General features: G+C 39.3%; 1 protein-coding gene across 3 annotated transcripts in view; it reads right to left on the reverse strand.

The window, feature by feature from the left end:
• Positions 1-18,189, reverse strand: part of LOC114160394 (protein sidekick-2-like) — a 103,813-nt gene that overhangs the window by 11,647 nt on the left and 73,977 nt on the right. For all 3 annotated transcript variants that reach the window (XM_028042974.1, XM_028042975.1, XM_028042973.1), the window contains exons 12-34: positions 17,460-17,562; positions 16,507-16,683; positions 15,981-16,117; positions 15,194-15,341; positions 13,909-14,049; positions 13,325-13,506; positions 8,901-9,016; positions 8,479-8,674; positions 8,271-8,369; positions 7,222-7,413; positions 6,972-7,093; positions 6,737-6,846; positions 5,654-5,804; positions 4,044-4,281; positions 3,841-3,956; positions 3,581-3,770; positions 2,849-2,947; positions 2,304-2,498; positions 2,016-2,217; positions 1,064-1,167; positions 750-820; positions 494-629; positions 327-383 (exon numbers count right to left, since the gene is read on the reverse strand). In XM_028042974.1, the coding sequence (XP_027898775.1) occupies positions 327-383; positions 494-629; positions 750-820; positions 1,064-1,167; positions 2,016-2,217; positions 2,304-2,498; positions 2,849-2,947; positions 3,581-3,770; positions 3,841-3,956; positions 4,044-4,281; positions 5,654-5,804; positions 6,737-6,846; positions 6,972-7,093; positions 7,222-7,413; positions 8,271-8,369; positions 8,479-8,674; positions 8,901-9,016; positions 13,325-13,506; positions 13,909-14,049; positions 15,194-15,341; positions 15,981-16,117; positions 16,507-16,683; positions 17,460-17,562 (3,282 nt within the window). The remainder of the gene's footprint in view (positions 1-326; positions 384-493; positions 630-749; positions 821-1,063; positions 1,168-2,015; positions 2,218-2,303; positions 2,499-2,848; positions 2,948-3,580; positions 3,771-3,840; positions 3,957-4,043; positions 4,282-5,653; positions 5,805-6,736; positions 6,847-6,971; positions 7,094-7,221; positions 7,414-8,270; positions 8,370-8,478; positions 8,675-8,900; positions 9,017-13,324; positions 13,507-13,908; positions 14,050-15,193; positions 15,342-15,980; positions 16,118-16,506; positions 16,684-17,459; positions 17,563-18,189) is intronic.

Here is an 18,189-nt window from a genome sequence, read left to right on the forward strand (position 1 = left end):
CAGCGGTTTAGAAATATAATGCAAACTGATCAAAAGACAGGGCTGTTGTGGAAGCATGTGGGAAGACTTGCCAGTGATTAAAAAGAAGGAAACCATGCTGAAATAATGACAGGGCAGCTTGCAGAGATTAAAGTCTCACACACACACACACACACACGCACACACATAAATAAGAAAAAGCAGTGGCCACAGATGAGTGGGAGGATGCTGCTGACTATTGCTGTAAATAATACAAATGCAAGTCTTTGTGGGAATAATATTCACTAAATGGTATTTAAGCTAAAAGAGAGTGATTTGAAACCCACAAGGGGCAATGTAAGACTTACTGTCGAGTTCATACTGGGTTAAAGAGGATTCTGTCAAGTTCCTGATGCTGTATGGAGCTGGGAGGTTGAACGCAAAATAGGAAATAATGGGAGATACAAGAATTGAATAATAATTTTTTGAAAAAAACAGATGCAAAAAGCATGTCAGTAATATTATTAGAGCTTACATGTGAAATCAGCCCAGTTTGCAGAAGGACTGTTTACTGTGCGGACAGAGAAGCTGCGAAGGTGATCGTAGTGCAACTCCCTGTACCTGACTCTGAATCCCAGCAGAACTCCATTTAAGTGATCCTCTGAAGGGGGCTAAAAGGAAAATGAGATCTTCTTAATGTGTAATATTTCAATATTATGAAAGAATAAAATATTGGACGCCCTTAAAATTCAGATTCAACATTTGAAACGAGGCAAATCACCCAGCAGTACCTGCCATCGAACCAGTACAGACGTGGTGGTGTGAGGAGTAACAGACAGTATGGTCGGGGCTTTGTCTGGAGCTTCACAGGATTAAAAAATATGTTAGAAGTGCTGACATATTGTATAGGACAGCTTTTGCGAAAACATACTGTTAACAAACTATACACTGTAAGAATTCAGAGCTCACTGATACACTTGAAGAGTATTTTAGTACAACAAAAGGATCCTGAAAATAACAGCTTGTTCAGTTCACTGTGGAACTGAACAAGCTGTTCCTCTGTCCTTACTGTCCTGTAACCTTACGCTAAGGTAAGATTACTTACTGTCCTGTAGTGTAGTAATGGCCTCGCTCTCCACGCTGTATTCACTGTCTCCAATGTCGTTTGTGGCTTTAACTCGAAACTGGTAAGAGGTGAAAGGCTTTAACCTGTAAACAAGAGGAGAAAAGTCATTTATAGGCATACGTTGCACAGGCATATAAATAAATTTGAACATAATAGAAAAGTTTCTTCATTTAAGAAATTCAATTTAAAAGGTAAAAACTCAAATACAGATTTATTTCACATATGTACATATGTTTAATTTTGTTAATTTAGATTACAGCTAATCACATCTCAAAATTGTATTTCTCCAAAAAGTTGAGCATCAACTAAAGTCAATTTAAAAAAACAATCAATCAAGACATGGTATCTCACGGCTATGTTACGGCTGTTGACTTGACATTTGTCCAACAGACAGTAAATGACCCACTCCACAAGGAGGGTAAGCCATAAAAGGTCATTGCTAAAATTGGATCTCCAATGCACACCGTTTCCTCAAAGCATGCTGATGGATAGTTAAGTGGTAGGAAAAACATGTTAGAGAAAGCAAGCAACCAAATATCTGCAGCCTTCAGAGGATTGTGATGTATTCCACATTCAAGAGTTTGACAGAGATTGAAAAGGTGTGTCAACAATCACTATTGCAAAAGCTGATTCAGTCAACTGAATGGCCAGTCAGTTCAGCTTGACTGGTCAGCAAACAGGGGAGATCTGAACGCCATAGAAAGTCTATGGACTATGGGTGAGAGACACTAGACCCAACAATGAAGACCAGTTGGAGACCATCAAAGCAACCTGGACTTCTTTAACACCTTAGAACCACAGGCTGATCACCTCTATGCCATGTTATGTTGATATAATAATTCATGAACAAAAGCCAAGACACACTAAGCCCTATGCTTATATATACCATGCAACACATATATTGTAATAATAATAATTTTATGATATTTACCTGTCCACTATGTAGGAGTTTGTTTCATGGCTGACTGATGCTGAGTGAACTGTCCAGTTGCTGTCCGGCAGCTCTCTATACTGCACTGTGTAGTAACGAACGGGAGATAGGCCGTCGCTGCCTGGTTCCCATGACAACAGAACTCTGCGAGCCTGGACATCTTCTTGAGGAACGACGGGACGACTGGTGGGTTGAGGCCGAGCTGAGGGGCACACACACACACAATCCCAATATTGAGAGGTAAATGCACTTTAAAAACACATTTGAGCTACAGGATCTTATGCTCACCTCTTTTCTCCGTGGTGACCACCAGAGCCTCTGCGGCCTCTCCCCAACCTTTGCGCGTCTGAGCGGTGAGACGGAATATGTAAACCATTTCGGGTTTCAGTGCACTTGCCGTGTACTGTCGCGCGCTGGGGCTCAGCACATCCACAGTGGCAGCGTTGCTGTTTGAAGAGTTTCTTCTATAGGTGATCTGATAAGCTGAAAGCATCCCATCAGAATCATGAAATATGTGAATGGGAATGAAATCAAAGTGAACAAATGTGGTAATATGGTTTAAAATTAAAACATAATGGGACATTTTATGGAAATTAAATGTCCACCAATTTAGTCGAAATGAAAAAATAAAACTTTAGTCGTGAACATGTTTCTTTATCTGCCTCGTGTTACTTTAGCAAATATTTTTCTTGTTTTATGTGTTTATGGTCCTCCATAAATGATTTCACGTCATTTTTGACTTTAAGGACTCATGCAACCTTTTGAACTCAAATGCTATTTAAAAATGTAACACAAATAACTCTCCACTGCCTTGCCCGACCGTGTAATCTTACCGAGAATGATGCCGTTGGGCTGCGCAGGGGGCTGCCAGATGAGTCTGACTGAGGTTGTTCTGACTTCAGGGAACAGAATGCCAACCGGAGGCCCTGGTACTATCACACATACAATAAAATAGAAATTATTAATAGTCCTTAGAGAGTTCTCTATTATGAAACAAAATAACATAACAAAGATAGCAAGAACATGTTTTTACTTTGACACAATGCGATAAAACTTTAAGCTTGTGGGGAAAGCTGCAACGTTTTCAAAATAAATGTTCGCGCACATCTATGCTTTATTTATTCATGTATTTATTTATTTTTAGTGTCCTGTAAGCTTAGGAAAATGTTATTTTTTGTTTTGTATATACTAATAATAACCTGTATCAATGTTGTGTAGAATATAACAAGTCAAAAGTTTAAATGTATATGAAAACAAGGTAGAACCAATACAAAATTTAAATAAAAAAATATTGTAATGGAGACAAAATACATTAAAAATAAGAAAATATAGTTAGAATACAGTAAAAGCATGGCAAATAGATATTTTAACAATGCTGCATATTTGACTTTTTCATATTCAAGGCATAATAGACCACAGAAATTTGTCTACAAAATGGACTGTAGCAAATATTAAATAGGCTATTCCAAACCAGCAGTTTCCAAATATTTTATTCCAAACTATTGGTTTGGAATGAAATCAACATTTTGATCATCTAATGTCTGATTTGTAAAAGTTGTGTTTACCATCATCCAGTGTCCTCTCTAGAATAGGAGGCGAGCTGCTCCTTCCGTCTCCAATTCGCGTGAAGGCCAGGACTTGGATCTCATACAGAACATACTTCCCCAGACCAGTCAGTTGGACACTATGACTGTTGTTGCCCTCTACTGTCCAGAAGAGGGGTGCTGTGTCTGAGTCCTTCTCCTTAAACACAACCTGAGTGACGCAGAAGATTTACAATAATCTGACTTCTAAAGAAGAAAAAAAGAAAAGTAGTTTGAAATACCTTGTAGCCCAGGATGAGTCCGTTGCGGTCTGCCTCTTGGACTTCTCCCCAGCGCACGAGGATGCTGCTGGAGGTGGTGGCAAATGCTGACACATTTGTGGGGCCACTGGACGGCACTGCGGTAGAAGACTGTATTGTTTTACTGCCATTCAATAATAATTACAAGGTCTAAGTTCTCTACATTCACTCTTAATCTTCCTCACCAGACTCCCTGGTCCTGCCATGGACTGCTTGGCTCCAAGGTCCTGATCCAATGCCATTGACAGCCTGAACCCTGACCTCGTACTCTGTCCACTCTTCTAAGTCCTCTATAGTGAACTCTCTCTCCAGCCGGTCCATGATGACGTGAGACAGAACGCCCCCTTTTGATCCCGCTTTGAAGTATTGGATGCGGTAGCCGACAAAATCTGGATTGCCATTGTATTCCCACTCTGGAAGAGGCTGAGAGGATTGTTGTTGGTTTTTTTACCTTCCCACTCACGGTTTAAAACCAATATGAATTATATCTTCCTTGTCTGGGTCCATAATGAAGTAATAACACATGAGAGGCTGCACTTCACAGCAATTTAACAACACACAAGAGGCATCAACAAAAACTGTGAGAGGCAGTTAGCAGTTTATAAAGTGATGTTTAGTGCTTAACCCAGTTAAAACAGATTTGCAGGAAATTTATATATTCTCTAAAGTGTACACATGCCTGGTAAAATGCAATTTTTTCAATGTAAAAATTACACTCTCTTCACATATGATCTTACACATATCCTGGAAATTTCTAGTAAAAAAAATCATAAGGGTAAAAAAGCTGTGCTATAAAACTAATACTTTGTTGAAATATCTCTTTAAATAATTTTTTTGAAATTTTATTATTATCTTATGTTGCCACCTGTCATCAATTGCAATAAATCTGATAAACCTGGAATGTACAGATTTGGAGAATTTTTGAAAGGTTGAGTGGGAAGATACTATCAAATCAGGATGTGTGTTGGACTCCTACCAAAGAAGACTAAATGCTAATTTAGAGCAAAATGTGGTTCAAGAAGATATTAGTTTAAATGTATGCACAGTTGTGCCATTGAACATTTTTGTTTTATATTTTAAATGTCAGCATATATAATCTTTTCAAGCTTCCTGTTTCTTGACATTTTAATGGTGTCCATTATGATCCACTTTAGGTGTTCTGAACAGCAGCCTAAAGAAGGTGCAGGTTTTATAACATCCAGCTTTAGTACTGGTCATTAAGCTTTGTCATCAGCCTACAGAGCAGATTCCACTGCTGACAACCCCCTGTTTCTTTAAATCCAGGTAGATTCGCTCTTTTTAATCTTGCAATGGCTTCAATGATATGACAAATCTCTGTGACTCATGTCTTAAGCACCGGTGGAGGATGTTAATAGACAGATGTGGTAAAGAGTACACTGCCAAATGCTGATGCATAAAGCAGGCATCCCAAGGACACCAGAATATCCAGCTTTCAACATCCCTATCAGTAATACTGCATGTACTCATTTATCTTATTAAAAAAGCCCCAATAGTGGAAAAGCGAGAGCTGAAAAAGTTACTGAATGTCAAACTTTATAATACCTAATCACCTAAATCGAGTTTTTACTAAGCTTATCTACCAACTCAAGGACATTTTGCCAATTTTGTTTTAGTTCCATCATTACATTTAAAGCTTATACTCAAGAGAGACGTTAAAAGAAAATAAGCCATTTCAAATCGTACATCACAAAATCAGAAAAATGTCCCTGAAAATCTAATTAAACTACCCAGTGTCATGCTGTTTTTTCAGGACCAGTATGCAGCGAAGACTTACCACCCAGCGAAGCCACAGGCTGGTCTCACTGGCTGTGCGAAGGGTCACGTTGGCAGGGGAGATGTCTGGAGGAGCTTGAAGCGTCTGGATCTTCCTGGAGGGCTGACTTGGAGGACTGGTGCCAACAATGTTGACTTGACGCATCCTGAACCTGAAATAAATGAAACCTACTGTTAGCAGATAAAACCTCTCAGCCATCCATACTGTTTAATATGAAACAAACCCTCACATAAAATAGTCACTATACTTTAATAATGGTATTACATTGAGAGTCCCTCCAAAGGTATTCATACGCCAAGGATTGTTTTAGGTTTTGTTATGCTAGAGCCAAAAACATATTTTCATGTATGAATATGATTGGGATTTTTATGTGAGACAACAATACAAGGCACAGCATAACTGTGAAGTAGAAAAACATGATTGATTTAGGTCTTTAATTTGACCCTTCAATACTTTCCAATGTATCTCTGGCTTTGCTATTTTTGTCCTGCTAGGAGGTGAATATTTTACTATCCACTATGTTCTGTATTTTTTAAATAATATTCCTTAACAAACATTTGGATCTTTCATAGAAGAACTCTATTTAAACTGAATAATTACATAAGAGTGAACACTATTCCCTAATTTGATTTCTGAGGGCAACTGTCTGCTCTGAATTTTATTTAAGATTATCAGATTAAAGGGGACACAATATGAAAGCACCATAGCCTATCCCAAAAAGAAAAAAAAAGTCAATGTATGTAAAAAGAATTGGATAATTATCCTTTCAACTTATAATAATACGATGCTCTGTGTTGGTCCAAAACATCAAATCACATTAACGTACATTTAAATGTGTGATTCCAATAAAACAAAATATTAAGTACCTGTAGCAAAGTAATTTAGAACCTTTTGTGATATACTGTGTTTTTAAACATACAACTTAAAAAAACAGTAGTACCAAAAGGCAACCAATTTAAACTGAGGAGTAAAATATGGGGTGAAAGAATAAAGACATTTTCAGTTAAATTTGAGTGATGTGGAGAGGACGCTTTTTATATGTATTGCATGAGTATAAGAGTTTGTTGGTATGCAGGAGAGCACCTGTAAAAAGTGTAAGGGTTTAGGTCGAGGACCTCCAGCGACCTAGCATCAGGTTCATTAGGCAGCTCCTGAACCATCAGCCACTCTTCGTTTTCCCCAATTATACCAATCTGAAATGCACAGGGACATGAGCTTGCATAAGCAGCTAAGCAAATAAAACTGACAAAAAAGAAAAAAATCCAGTTAATGAATGCACTGTTGTTGGAAGTCAAAATAAAAGTGGATTTTTTCTTACCTGAGCTTCAACCAACCAGCGAGAAATTGATGTCTTGCCATCATAGCCTGGTTTGAACTGCAGGTTGACCGAACGTGGGTCGATGTTAGAGATGGCTAAGTTGGTGGGAGGACCGGGCAGCTCTGTTCAAAGAAGGTTTTGGGGGAAGCAGCAAACAGATTGTGTGTCACGGCAGAAAAGGAGCCAGCTTCTTGTCCAATAGTTTTGTGTAATTGTCATGCCACTTCTCAGCTCTCATTAGAACACTGACCTGGAGGCACACCAGACGATATGGTCGATGCAGAAAGCTGACCTTGGCCTTTGGAAGTCATGGCCGCCACTTGAATGGTGTAAGTAGTGAGTGCAGTGAGTCCTGTAACCTTATACTCCTGAGTCAGGTTGGGCAAATAATGGGTCACTCTGGTGTTGGTCCTGTTGAACTCCTCCCAGGAGATACGATACCCTGAAATACATTTTAAAATACTGTGCATTAAACCAAAAAAAACAAAAAAACTGATCTTTGAAGATTTCAGCAACATAAAAAAGGGCTCTGAAGCATTCACTTCAATTTCTTGAAATATTGTCTTGTTACCACCACACATTTCAATCTACTTTATTAGGCCAGCACAAAGATGTGAATAATTGTGAAGTAGAACTAAAATGACACATGCCTTAAGAAGTCACCTCATTAGTGAAAATACTCCATGAGTGGGATTTAAACTTAGTATGTACACACAACTGTTCTGTGAAGACTTCAGAGGTTGTTTTTTTTTTTAGAAAACATGAGGGAACAATCAGCATTATAAAGATCAAAGTACAGCACAAAGGTCAGTGGTAAAGTTGTAGAGAAGGTTAAAGCCGAGTTAAGTTATAAAACACATCAAAAGGAAAACACATCTGTTCGGTTAATCCATCATCCAAACATAAAAAAAAGAATAGAATAACTGCAAATCTACTCATGCGCCTAAACTGAGAGAGTAGGCAAGGAGAACATGAACTAAAAACAAAGTGAGGGTGTAATTGGAGGTGCTACAGAAAAAAATCAAAAGTAATACATGCAATCTACAGGTGCAAGGAGAGTGACAAAGATCTGGAAAGGTCAAAACTCCTGTGACAATTGAGGTACTGAACTCCCTATCCCTCTACTTTATTAACCAGTCAACACATTCTGGTTGGTGATAAAGGTGGTGGTGTTGCTCAAGTCTTCACCTCAACAATATAATACATTGAAGTTTCTGGTTGTAATGAGACAAACTTTGGAAGAGTTCGGAGAATTTAAGTAATTTTGCAAAGCACTGAAATATTACACTTTTTAGATACCTGTAAGAATGCCATTTTTCTCTTGTGGCTCCTTCCAGCTGACCTTTAATGAAGTGTCCAGGATGTCTGTGAAACTAAGGTGTCCTACTGCACCCGGGGCTAAAAACAGAACAAACAAACATCGAATCAGGACCCAAAACATCACTCTTTTTGATGATTTTATTTAAATTAATTCTGAACACAACCTTGCATTAAAAATAATACATACTATCCTCATGTGTTCGTAACCGCTGAGGGGGGCTACGGGGTCCATCTCCGGGGGTAGTGAAGCATAATACCGAAGTGTAGTATTCTGTGAACCTTTTAAGGCCAGAGATGTAACCCACATGCACGCTGTCCTGAAAGTTGGGCTGCACCATAACCACTGTGACCTCGTTAGAGCGACTGAGTTCCCATGCCAAGAGCTGGAGATGAGGCGATAGAAAACATGGAACATTGTGCAAGTAATTAAAAATAATACAAAAAAGAAGTTATCGCAAGCAATTAACAATAATTAAGCTCATGACAAGCTGAATAATGAGATTTTCAGCACAGTGATACATTATTAGTTCTTTATCAGATGAAGGCAAAAGACTGCCCTGCTACCACTAGCCACTAGAGTGCACTAGTTGACAGAAACGAGGTGCTCACCTTGTATCCCTGGTTGATTCCATTGATAAACTGAGGACTTGGGGCACTCCAGGTGTAACGCACAGTGGTGGAGTTGACAGCTTCAGCTTGTACGTTTCCCGGTGGCACAGTGGGCACTGATCCAAAGAGAGGAGAAAGCAAGAGATTCAGGGAGGCATAGGGATTAGAGAAGACACGGGAAGACAAGCAAAGGGATGAAAAGAAAGAGGAATAGTAATGAGATGGGGAAAAGCGGGACTTGGAATTTCACAAGAGCTATTCTTTTCAGACCGGACTTCTATTCGAAGCGTGAGAATCAGGGTGAAGGAACCTGTATTTTAGCTCATTTGGGAAGGTAAGAACACGGCAGTCAAACGGGGTGTGAGAGCGGTTGCCTCAGGCAGCTTCCAGGTAAACCCTGCAGCAGTTTGTTTGAAGTGAGCACGCCATCCTGATGTAACACCGGAAAACAGTTAGTGAGTTGCACATTAATGACGCTGATGGGACCATATCAGTCCTGATGTCCCCTCTGAATTCTCTCAAAACCTCATCTAAATGTTAACACTGATCCAGATTTAATTATTCAGGAGAATAGAAAAAAAACAATTACTGAATGTTTAGCTAAACAACACCTATCTTATTGGCGTTTTTCAATAAAACAGCTCAGATGATGAAATCCAGTTTTTTGCAGTTGAAACAAAATATATAGAAAACTGAACACTTAAGAGTTTTTCTAAACACCAGTCTTTTGTTTCATAAGAAATGTAGTACCACATCAAAGCTTATTACGATCTTTAACTTATAAATTAAGCGGTTATCTCACAGAGAGTGCAGAATGTTTTTTTCACAACAGAATCCATTATTCCTGAAGCATGTGAAGTATTTTCTAATCATCTGACTGTGACCGATTGGCAGAAATAAATGCCATTCCTTTACTAATAACAACAGACATTGTGGAGTGGAAAAAAAATATTTTTCAGTAGGTAGAGGAACTCTTACGGGCGCTTTATTTATTTATTCATTAATTTTTTGTGTGAGCTGCTGAAAATATTTAGTGATGCACCGTTTTCCCTGAAACACTTGATTTAGCATGACAGGGATTCACAGTTATGAGTCTGTTTGTTCTTCCAGAACTTTAAAAGGCCTAAAAATGCATAAAATATGCAACGCTTGAGATGTTCCATACGGTAAAGGCTGTTGCAGGATTTCAAACTACATATTAACTTTGATGTGATTGGCCAAGAAGTTTACCAAACCAAGCAAAGGCTGGGTTGTCAGTATTTCTTGTTTTCTTGTTTGTTCGAAGCTTTTTTATGAATCGCTCCGATTAGTGTTCAGATTTATATCCAACAATAAAATTCTATTGACAGTCACTGTGGGAATGTGTGATTTAAAAGACTGAGCCTCATTATTTTCTAAAGAGCCAGGCATTTTGAAGCTTAGCTCCTTCTAGAAGCAACATAGATTTTGGTGATTTATAGTGACTGTGACTCTGATCCTCACAAGAGAGAGAAAGGAAGACAAATATATTTGAATCAGTAGGCATGACGGTACCACAGAGTGTGAAAGGAATGTTCTAATTACTTTACTCAGCATGAACAAATGAAGAACAAATCATTCTAAACCAAATCCTTAAGAAACACGGAGAGGTATGACACAAGAGTGACTTTTGTCAGTTAAATTAGTATTTGGCTGACAGGATTAATTAAATATGTTCTAAGAAAGTGCAACAAACTTTTTAAATAATTCAGAATAAACATTTCTCCACTCACAAGTTGTTATAATAACTGATTTGAATTCTGTGTTACTAATAATTAATACCATTGACAATGGAGATCAAAATTAATTTGGGCGTAGATTAGGTGCATGCTTTGGCATAATGTGGGACAGGTTAAACATATTCAAACTTTTTGAACATTTTTTTTTGTACAAAACTGATATCCCATTAAAGTAAAACAGTTGCTGGGATGAGTAAATTAATCCAGGAACCAATCAGTAACAGAGTAAAGTTGTGGGTAAAGTTTAAAGGAGGGATGGCTTATAAAATATAATCAGACATGCCCTGCAGCACTGTTCAATCCATTTTTCATAAATATAAAAATTATGACACAGTTGCAAATCTGCAAAGACATAGCCTTCCTACACTGACAATCCAGGCAAGCAGTAATAACAGAAGCAGCCAAGATGGTACCTTTGGAGGAGCTGCAGAGATTCCCAACTCAGGTGGAAAAATTAGTCAACATAACAAGCATTTGTTGTGCACTCCTAACATCAGGCCTTTAACCATGATTTAAGTAGCAAGGAAACCATGATTGAGAGAAAGTCGTGAATAGTAGTGTTTGAAGTTTGCCTCAAGATGAGAAAGGAAAAAAAGTAACATCCCAATAAAATACATTGGAAATTGTTGTTGGAATTGATAATTTGGTCTCCAGGGAGCTAAATCTCCGAATGATCAAGGAGATGGTCTTAATCAATAGTTCTTCTCAGGTTGGCGGTCGTTCAATGTTTTCTTTGAACCTTACCTGCTTGTTTAACTAAGTGTAGACAAGGTACTCAACCATTTTTAGATGAATGTGTTTCTTTTGTTTGTTCAGCCAGTTAACTCAGATCCATGAATCATTCAGATATAAAAAACTCTCCTAAGCACAACAGATGAATGTCAAGTGTTGTGTCCTCAAAGAGCAGATAACATAACAAACAATTGTACAGTGCATAGAAGAGGTTTTTATCCCTTACAGATTTATTCTACATCCATATTATACTTTTGTTAACCTTGTTTCAGCTCACCAAACAAGGCTAAAATCAGACTATAACATCCAGAGTTAATAAAATATGCAGTTTTCAAATGTTAATTTAATTCATTTTAGGGGAAAGAAAAGTGACTATAGGTTGCAAAAAACGCCATTTGAATAATTTGAAATAACTGCAAATTAGTCTTTTGCATCACTGTGGAGGAATTCTGCCACCATGTTCAATGTAGAATTGCTATAATTCAACCACACTGGAGCAATTTATGTTTACTCACACCACTTCATATCAAGCTGATCTAAAGCCAAACTTTGACTAGACCACTCAGAGACATTTACATGTAGAATCCTGGTGTGCTTGAAATTACTGTCCTGCTACAATATTGAGCTCAAGATCATGGCTAGGCATTTTTCCTACATAATTTGTTCATCGAAAGTCTAATTCATAGTTCCACTGATTAATCATCATTGTGATATTAAATCGGAAAAGAAAACCATCTCACAGGAAGTCTTGAGGAACATCATGATGTGTCCTGCCAAATGTGAGACAGGTTTTTCTGATCTTTTGGTTGCATTGGTTCCTTTGCTACCAGCTGGAAAAATCACTGATGGTAATTGCGGTAGGCAGCAACTCCTGGGAAGATTGACCACTTTTCCATCTTTTTTTTCAATTTGTGGATAATGGCCCTCATTGTGGTTTGCTAGAGTGCAAAAGCTTTGGGAATGGTTTTGTGAATTCCTTGCAGACTGATAGATGTTGCTGATTTATCTCAAATTTTTTCTTGAACGTTTTCTAGTTCAGTGCATGACCTGCTGGTTTTTGTAATGAGTATTAGCCTACTTCCTGATGTCAGACAGGTTATGTTTAATTGGTCTCCTGTTTCTGGCAGTGATCAGGCCTGGGCGTGGCAAGTAAAACTGAATCAAAAATGTCATAAATCATAGATAATTTAGGATTTAATACATCCCCCCCCCCCCCTGCCCCCTAGTTAAATCATCTTATAAAAACAGATTAGATTATTTTAGATTAATCTAGATATAAAAAAAACAAAAATAAAACTGACAGAAATAATGTTCTTTTCTTGTTATTATAAGGCAGCACCAACCAGCTAATTGGTATTAGCTGAAAACCAAGGTGATTAACTGTATTAAAAATATGTTTCCTATTTCTTGTCATGAACTTTACCAAATTATGAACATGAAAAATAAAAGCAGAGACTTCAAAACAAAGAAGAAAAACAACACTCTGTTAGTAATAAGGTAAGGAACTTTGTGTTATACAGTATTGCAGCATCTATAAAGATTTTTAGCTAAAAAACATGCTACAGGGCAAGCAGGCAATGTCTTTACAACTCTGCTTTTCTGTGCTGACTGCAAACTTCTAAAATAAGCAACAGAAATAGTGCTGCGTTAACGATGTGGGCGCTGGTGTGTCTTTCTTAATGCTATTGGGGTGAAAACTCCCAAGAAAACTCTTAATTTGATCATTAAAACCAGATTATTGCATTAAGTTATAAACACAAATTTCATGCTGCAGGCTGAATATCATGCCCCCCAACAAACGTTTAAACATAAAGTAAATGGAATATGTAAAACTAAATGAACTGCACTCCCTCTAAGTAGGGAATTTTTGATCCACATAAACAATCTTTTATTTGAGCCAGCACAACCTACAAGTCCCGTTTTTGTTGCTCTTACCTCCTTGCAGGGTCCACTCTGTGACTTTATGGCTATAGATGCCTGTGCCTGCTCCGTTGTAGGCTGCCACCTCAATCTCATAGTTTGTCCAGATGATGAGGTCCTCCAGGAGCAGGCTGCTCTGGTCAGGGTTGGTGATGTTTTTCATCTGACAATCGACTGGAAGCCCTGACAGACAATACCTGGCAGCAGAGAGAGTAATTGATGGATGGGGGAGGCAAGGACAATACAGTCATGCAACAAGATTAGTGAGATAAAAAAGAACATATATATAAAGAGGAGCCCTGCGACAGACTGGCGGCCTGTCCAGGGTGAACCCCGCCTCTCGCCCGGAACGTAGCTGGAGATGGGCACCAGCAACCCTCCCGACCCCATTAGGGACAAGGGTGACCAGAAAATGGATGGATGGATGGATATAAAGAGGAGACATGTGGAAGAACTTAGTACACTTTTAATGGGAAGCACCTCATTGAGCTAAATCGTAACACAAAAACTGGCATTACATTTATTAACTCGTAGAAACAGAACTGACCCAACAGGGCAACTATCCTCAGAAAAGAAAAAGAAATGGCAGCTTTTCTTACCTGATGATGTAGCCTTGTAGTGGCCCATTCTGATGGCTCTCTGGGGGTGGCTGCCACTGGATCATTATAGACTGATTGGTGCGGCCACTTGCAATGACAGTTTGAGGTGGTGCGCTGGGAGGCTCCTCGGGTAGAGTCAGTCTACAGCGAAAAAAAGAAAGCAAAAGAGGAAAGCGAGGTACAAGAAGAGACAAGGAGAGAAGCCATGCATTAATTATCACTCGTTTCTGCATATTTCTATCCCATTTCATCATAGTGCATCAAGTCATGATAAAGCCTTGCTTTTGTATTTCTTTTTTTTTTTTTTTTTTGAAAACCCTCCATGAAGAAAAGTTGTGGAAGTAGGGTCGTGTTTTAGCCTAAAACATATTCCCCATACTGCTGTCCGCAGAGGGACCACTCGCTGTGGCAGAGAAAAGATCAAAGAGGTCTTGGCGAAAGTGGAGCAGCACGATGGAGAGAATGATAGCACAGAACAAGAAGGAGAGCTCCATGAAGATTTTTCTTTTAAGTCAATTTAAGATGACATCTTGATTTCTTCCCAACGTGCTGGAGCAGCCCCTCTGGAGGAGATAAAGCAGAGTGTTTAGGATCAAAGAAGTGCCTTGGAAAAGTGTTGCTCTCTCTGATGCAGTAACCCCGCTTCCCTTTTTTCCCCTTGTTTTGGCAAATTCACCGGGGGATTCTGTAAATGAGCGCTGGTTATAAAGCACCGTGATGGTATGCGGTTGCTTTCACTTGCAGGTGTAAAAGAAGTGAATGTTGACAAGGGCCATGTCAAACAGTTGTGTGTACAAGCGAATAACATCAGATCCTGTTTGAGTTTGCCCTTTATGAGATTGTTTGGTCTTGCTCATCGACAGAATCCACCTGAGATTCTGGGTCCGCGCCTCTTCAAAGCCTCGGTTTATTTCACTCGTGAAGCACTGCAACGACAGTTAATATGAAGGGAAGAGAGGAAGCTGGGTCAGGGCACCCATCAAATCTTCTCAAAGCACATTTTAAGCTCATTCACACTTATATGTTGAAAAAATATGGCCCGACCGAAAGCTGGTTCATCTCTCCCTCAATTGCGTAAGAGCAAAGAGTTGGGGGAAAAAAAAAAAAAAAAGAAAAAAGTGGTCTTACAGGATTTTCTATTGAACTGCCAAGATAAGATCTAGGGGGAGAACGAGTTGTTCCAGGGCAATAAAAGCCCTCCAAGTGCAATACTTTTCTACGGACCACTGTTCAAATTAAGTTATACAGACGCCGAGTGGTGTTTTAGGGATTTTTGAGCACCCACCGATCCGTCTCTTTGCTGAACTGTCCTTTGCCGACGTCGTTGACAGCACACAGGCGGAACTGGTAGGAACGTGCTGGGATGAGGCCACCGACAACCACCCCTGTCGACTCAGGCTCAATGTTAGCCAACAGTACTGTCCAAGGGGCATCTGAGATAGAAAACACGAGACAACGCGAGTTGTGAGCAACACACACTAAATATGAAATCTTTTTCTTTTTTTTCAGGTTGAGGAGTTTTCATGAGCATCTCCTGTGTGCAGGCAAACTCAAATTTGAATTCTGTGTTATATTATTGCTTCATTTTCTGTAATAATATTGCAGTCACCTATACAAACAAGTCATTTATTTTGCATGCACTCCCTCTAAAGATCAGATTGCAATTCAATTATCTAAAACCCAGATCCCATCTGCATCCTCAGATCCATTTTCTTTTTAATGAGTTGTCATTTTCTCAATTTAGCCAAAGCTTAAATGAGAAATGGTCAAACAATTTACCCTCTGTGGGTGAAAACATCATAACTTCTTTGATTTTATCTGGAGGAAGAAGAAAAAAATAAAGGAGATAGGAGCATTGGACATCAACACAATTTAGTTCCCATGGAACCGATGGGTGAGGCAATTCAGTTACACTGATTGCAAAAGGCATGAAAGGAAGCAGCGAACAATTTAAGGGAAACAATAGAGACATAATATAATAAAGGGGCTGCAAATTAGTACATCACACAGGAAAGAAGAAGAAACTTGACTTTTGAAATTACAAATAAGAAGAATTTAAAGTGAACGCTTACTGTTTTCGGAGACCTCCATGGTATAGCGGATCAGTGGGCTGTTGCCATCGAAGGCCTGGGCCCACGTGAGGTTAATGGCCCTCTTTTCTGTGCTACTCAGGATCGCCACTGGGTTCTCTGGAGCATGAGGCAGTTGCCTGTAGGCACATGTGTGTTTAGGAGAAACAAGTGATCAATGATTATCATGTGCTTAAGTGTTTTGAGTGATTTTGTGTGATTCCTGTAAAGTGTCTCTCAGATCTAAAAAAACAACAACAACAAAACAGTGCACAAATAAACTTATTTTTGTTATTATTATTAATTCAGACAGGATAAGTGCCAAATAATAGCACCAAACAGCTAAGCTGAGAGTTTTCCATTGTAGATTTTAGAGATATTTCATCGATTACAGAGGGGAGCAACAATAAATTGCAACAGCGAAGAAAACAGCCATCAATCATTACCTCCCCAGACTAAAGTAGGCAAGGAAAAAAAAGAAAAAAAAGCCCAGACATCAAGATCAAGATCAGTTAGATAAGGTGCAGACCTGACTCGGAGGTGGGCACTACGGGAATCGTTGCCCCCCACCGAGGTCACCCTGCAGGTATATGTTCCGATGTCGCCCGACCACGTCTGGGAGATGTGGAGGGTCCCGTCAGGATCCAGGCGCAGGCGGGGCGACGAGTTCACGTCAATCACCGAGCCGCTCTTCTCCCACACATACCTGCAGGATTGAAAAGCGTGTCAAACACACATTCACCGGGACACATACACCGGCTTATGCCTTTCCACTCTTTACTCCTGAGTGTTGTGACAGTAAATCTGTTTTCCTTGTGTCAGATCATACGGCAAACACAGAAGCTGCTGACACTGATGAAAAGCCTTGTGAAGTGGGTAACAAAGTGTTCTGAATCTGAAAAACATCTCTCTCTCTCCGTCTCCGCCACACATACAGTGCACAACATATCATCCAGCCACTCCATGTCATGTCAGACATCCACCCGCACATATGATCCCTCTTATGCATGCATTGAGGCATGCAAGTGCCACAAGCCAGTGTGATTAATTGCAGCTATTCGGGCTCTCCGGCTAATCTCCTCTGTGTTGCATTTAATTAAAGGCGCTGTCTGAGGTTATTACGCTGTTTACATATTCATCTGTTTACCCTGCAATCTGATCAATGTCGCAGGCCCACAGGTGACAGGCACTCTAATCACTGGGCTCCCAAGACGACATTTTGCTCCCTCAGAGACAGCTGCGTGTTCTCTATCGCGCTCACGACTGACTGAGAAGCGAGGCGAGGCCATGAACTAATTCCTCAATCCGATCTTCAGTTTCCGAATCTCCTCGCTGGAGTCTTTCCAAGGCTGGATTACCACAAGATATCGCCCAGATTTCATAAACTAATTAAATCCACTCTCGGTTGAGTTTGTCTTCCAGATTGAAAATACTTCATGGAAGATCAGCCATCAATTTGCAGCGCGGATAAGTGAAAGTTACCTTATGGTGACGCTGGGGTCGTGGGTCACACCGCAGGTCATGACAGCCTTGGTTCCCTTGATGACACTCTGGTCTTGTGGTGGTTTAGTGATGCGGGTACGTGCTGTGAAAAGACCCAGAGGCTGGTGCTCAGAGACCACATGTTTGAACAGTGGATTTAACAGAGCTTAGTGGACTGGATTTTATCTTTTACTCAGTGTATCTCGGAAGCAGAATAAATCATCGCAGTAATTTCAATGGGTGTTTTGCAACGGCTGCTCAAGGACTGATAGTTTGCATTCATTTACAGTGAAAAGATCATGTTACCTTAGTGATTGTAACTAGAATATCTTGGAAATTAGCGGTTGAGTGTATTACTCATAATTTCCTTTTGAAAATCAAGATCTTTCAATGAGTGACCTTTAAAACCTGTGCATCTCTTCTGCTAATTTTTATTTTTTTTTGACATCTCTATCAGAAATATTGCAATGAGAACCTGGTTAAGACAACTTTAAGGTAAAATTATGCTCTTTTCATCTTTATGTTATAGTACCAATGATACTGAAAAGAACTTAAGAAACATCTTTATTTTATTTGCAACAATATAAAAAAGTAAAATACTGTTACTTTTGCATGCTTTTACTTGTCTCCTTTTTATCAATTAGAACTAAACCAGCTACAGGAACAGGATTGCTTTCTAAAAACTGACAGATTTCAGCTGATGTTTTAGCTTATAAGTTGCTAAAATTGT

This window comes from Xiphophorus couchianus, chromosome 16 (genome assembly GCF_001444195.1).
Source record: "Xiphophorus couchianus chromosome 16, X_couchianus-1.0, whole genome shotgun sequence".
In the NCBI taxonomy this organism is placed as follows: domain Eukaryota; kingdom Metazoa; phylum Chordata; class Actinopteri; order Cyprinodontiformes; family Poeciliidae; genus Xiphophorus; species Xiphophorus couchianus.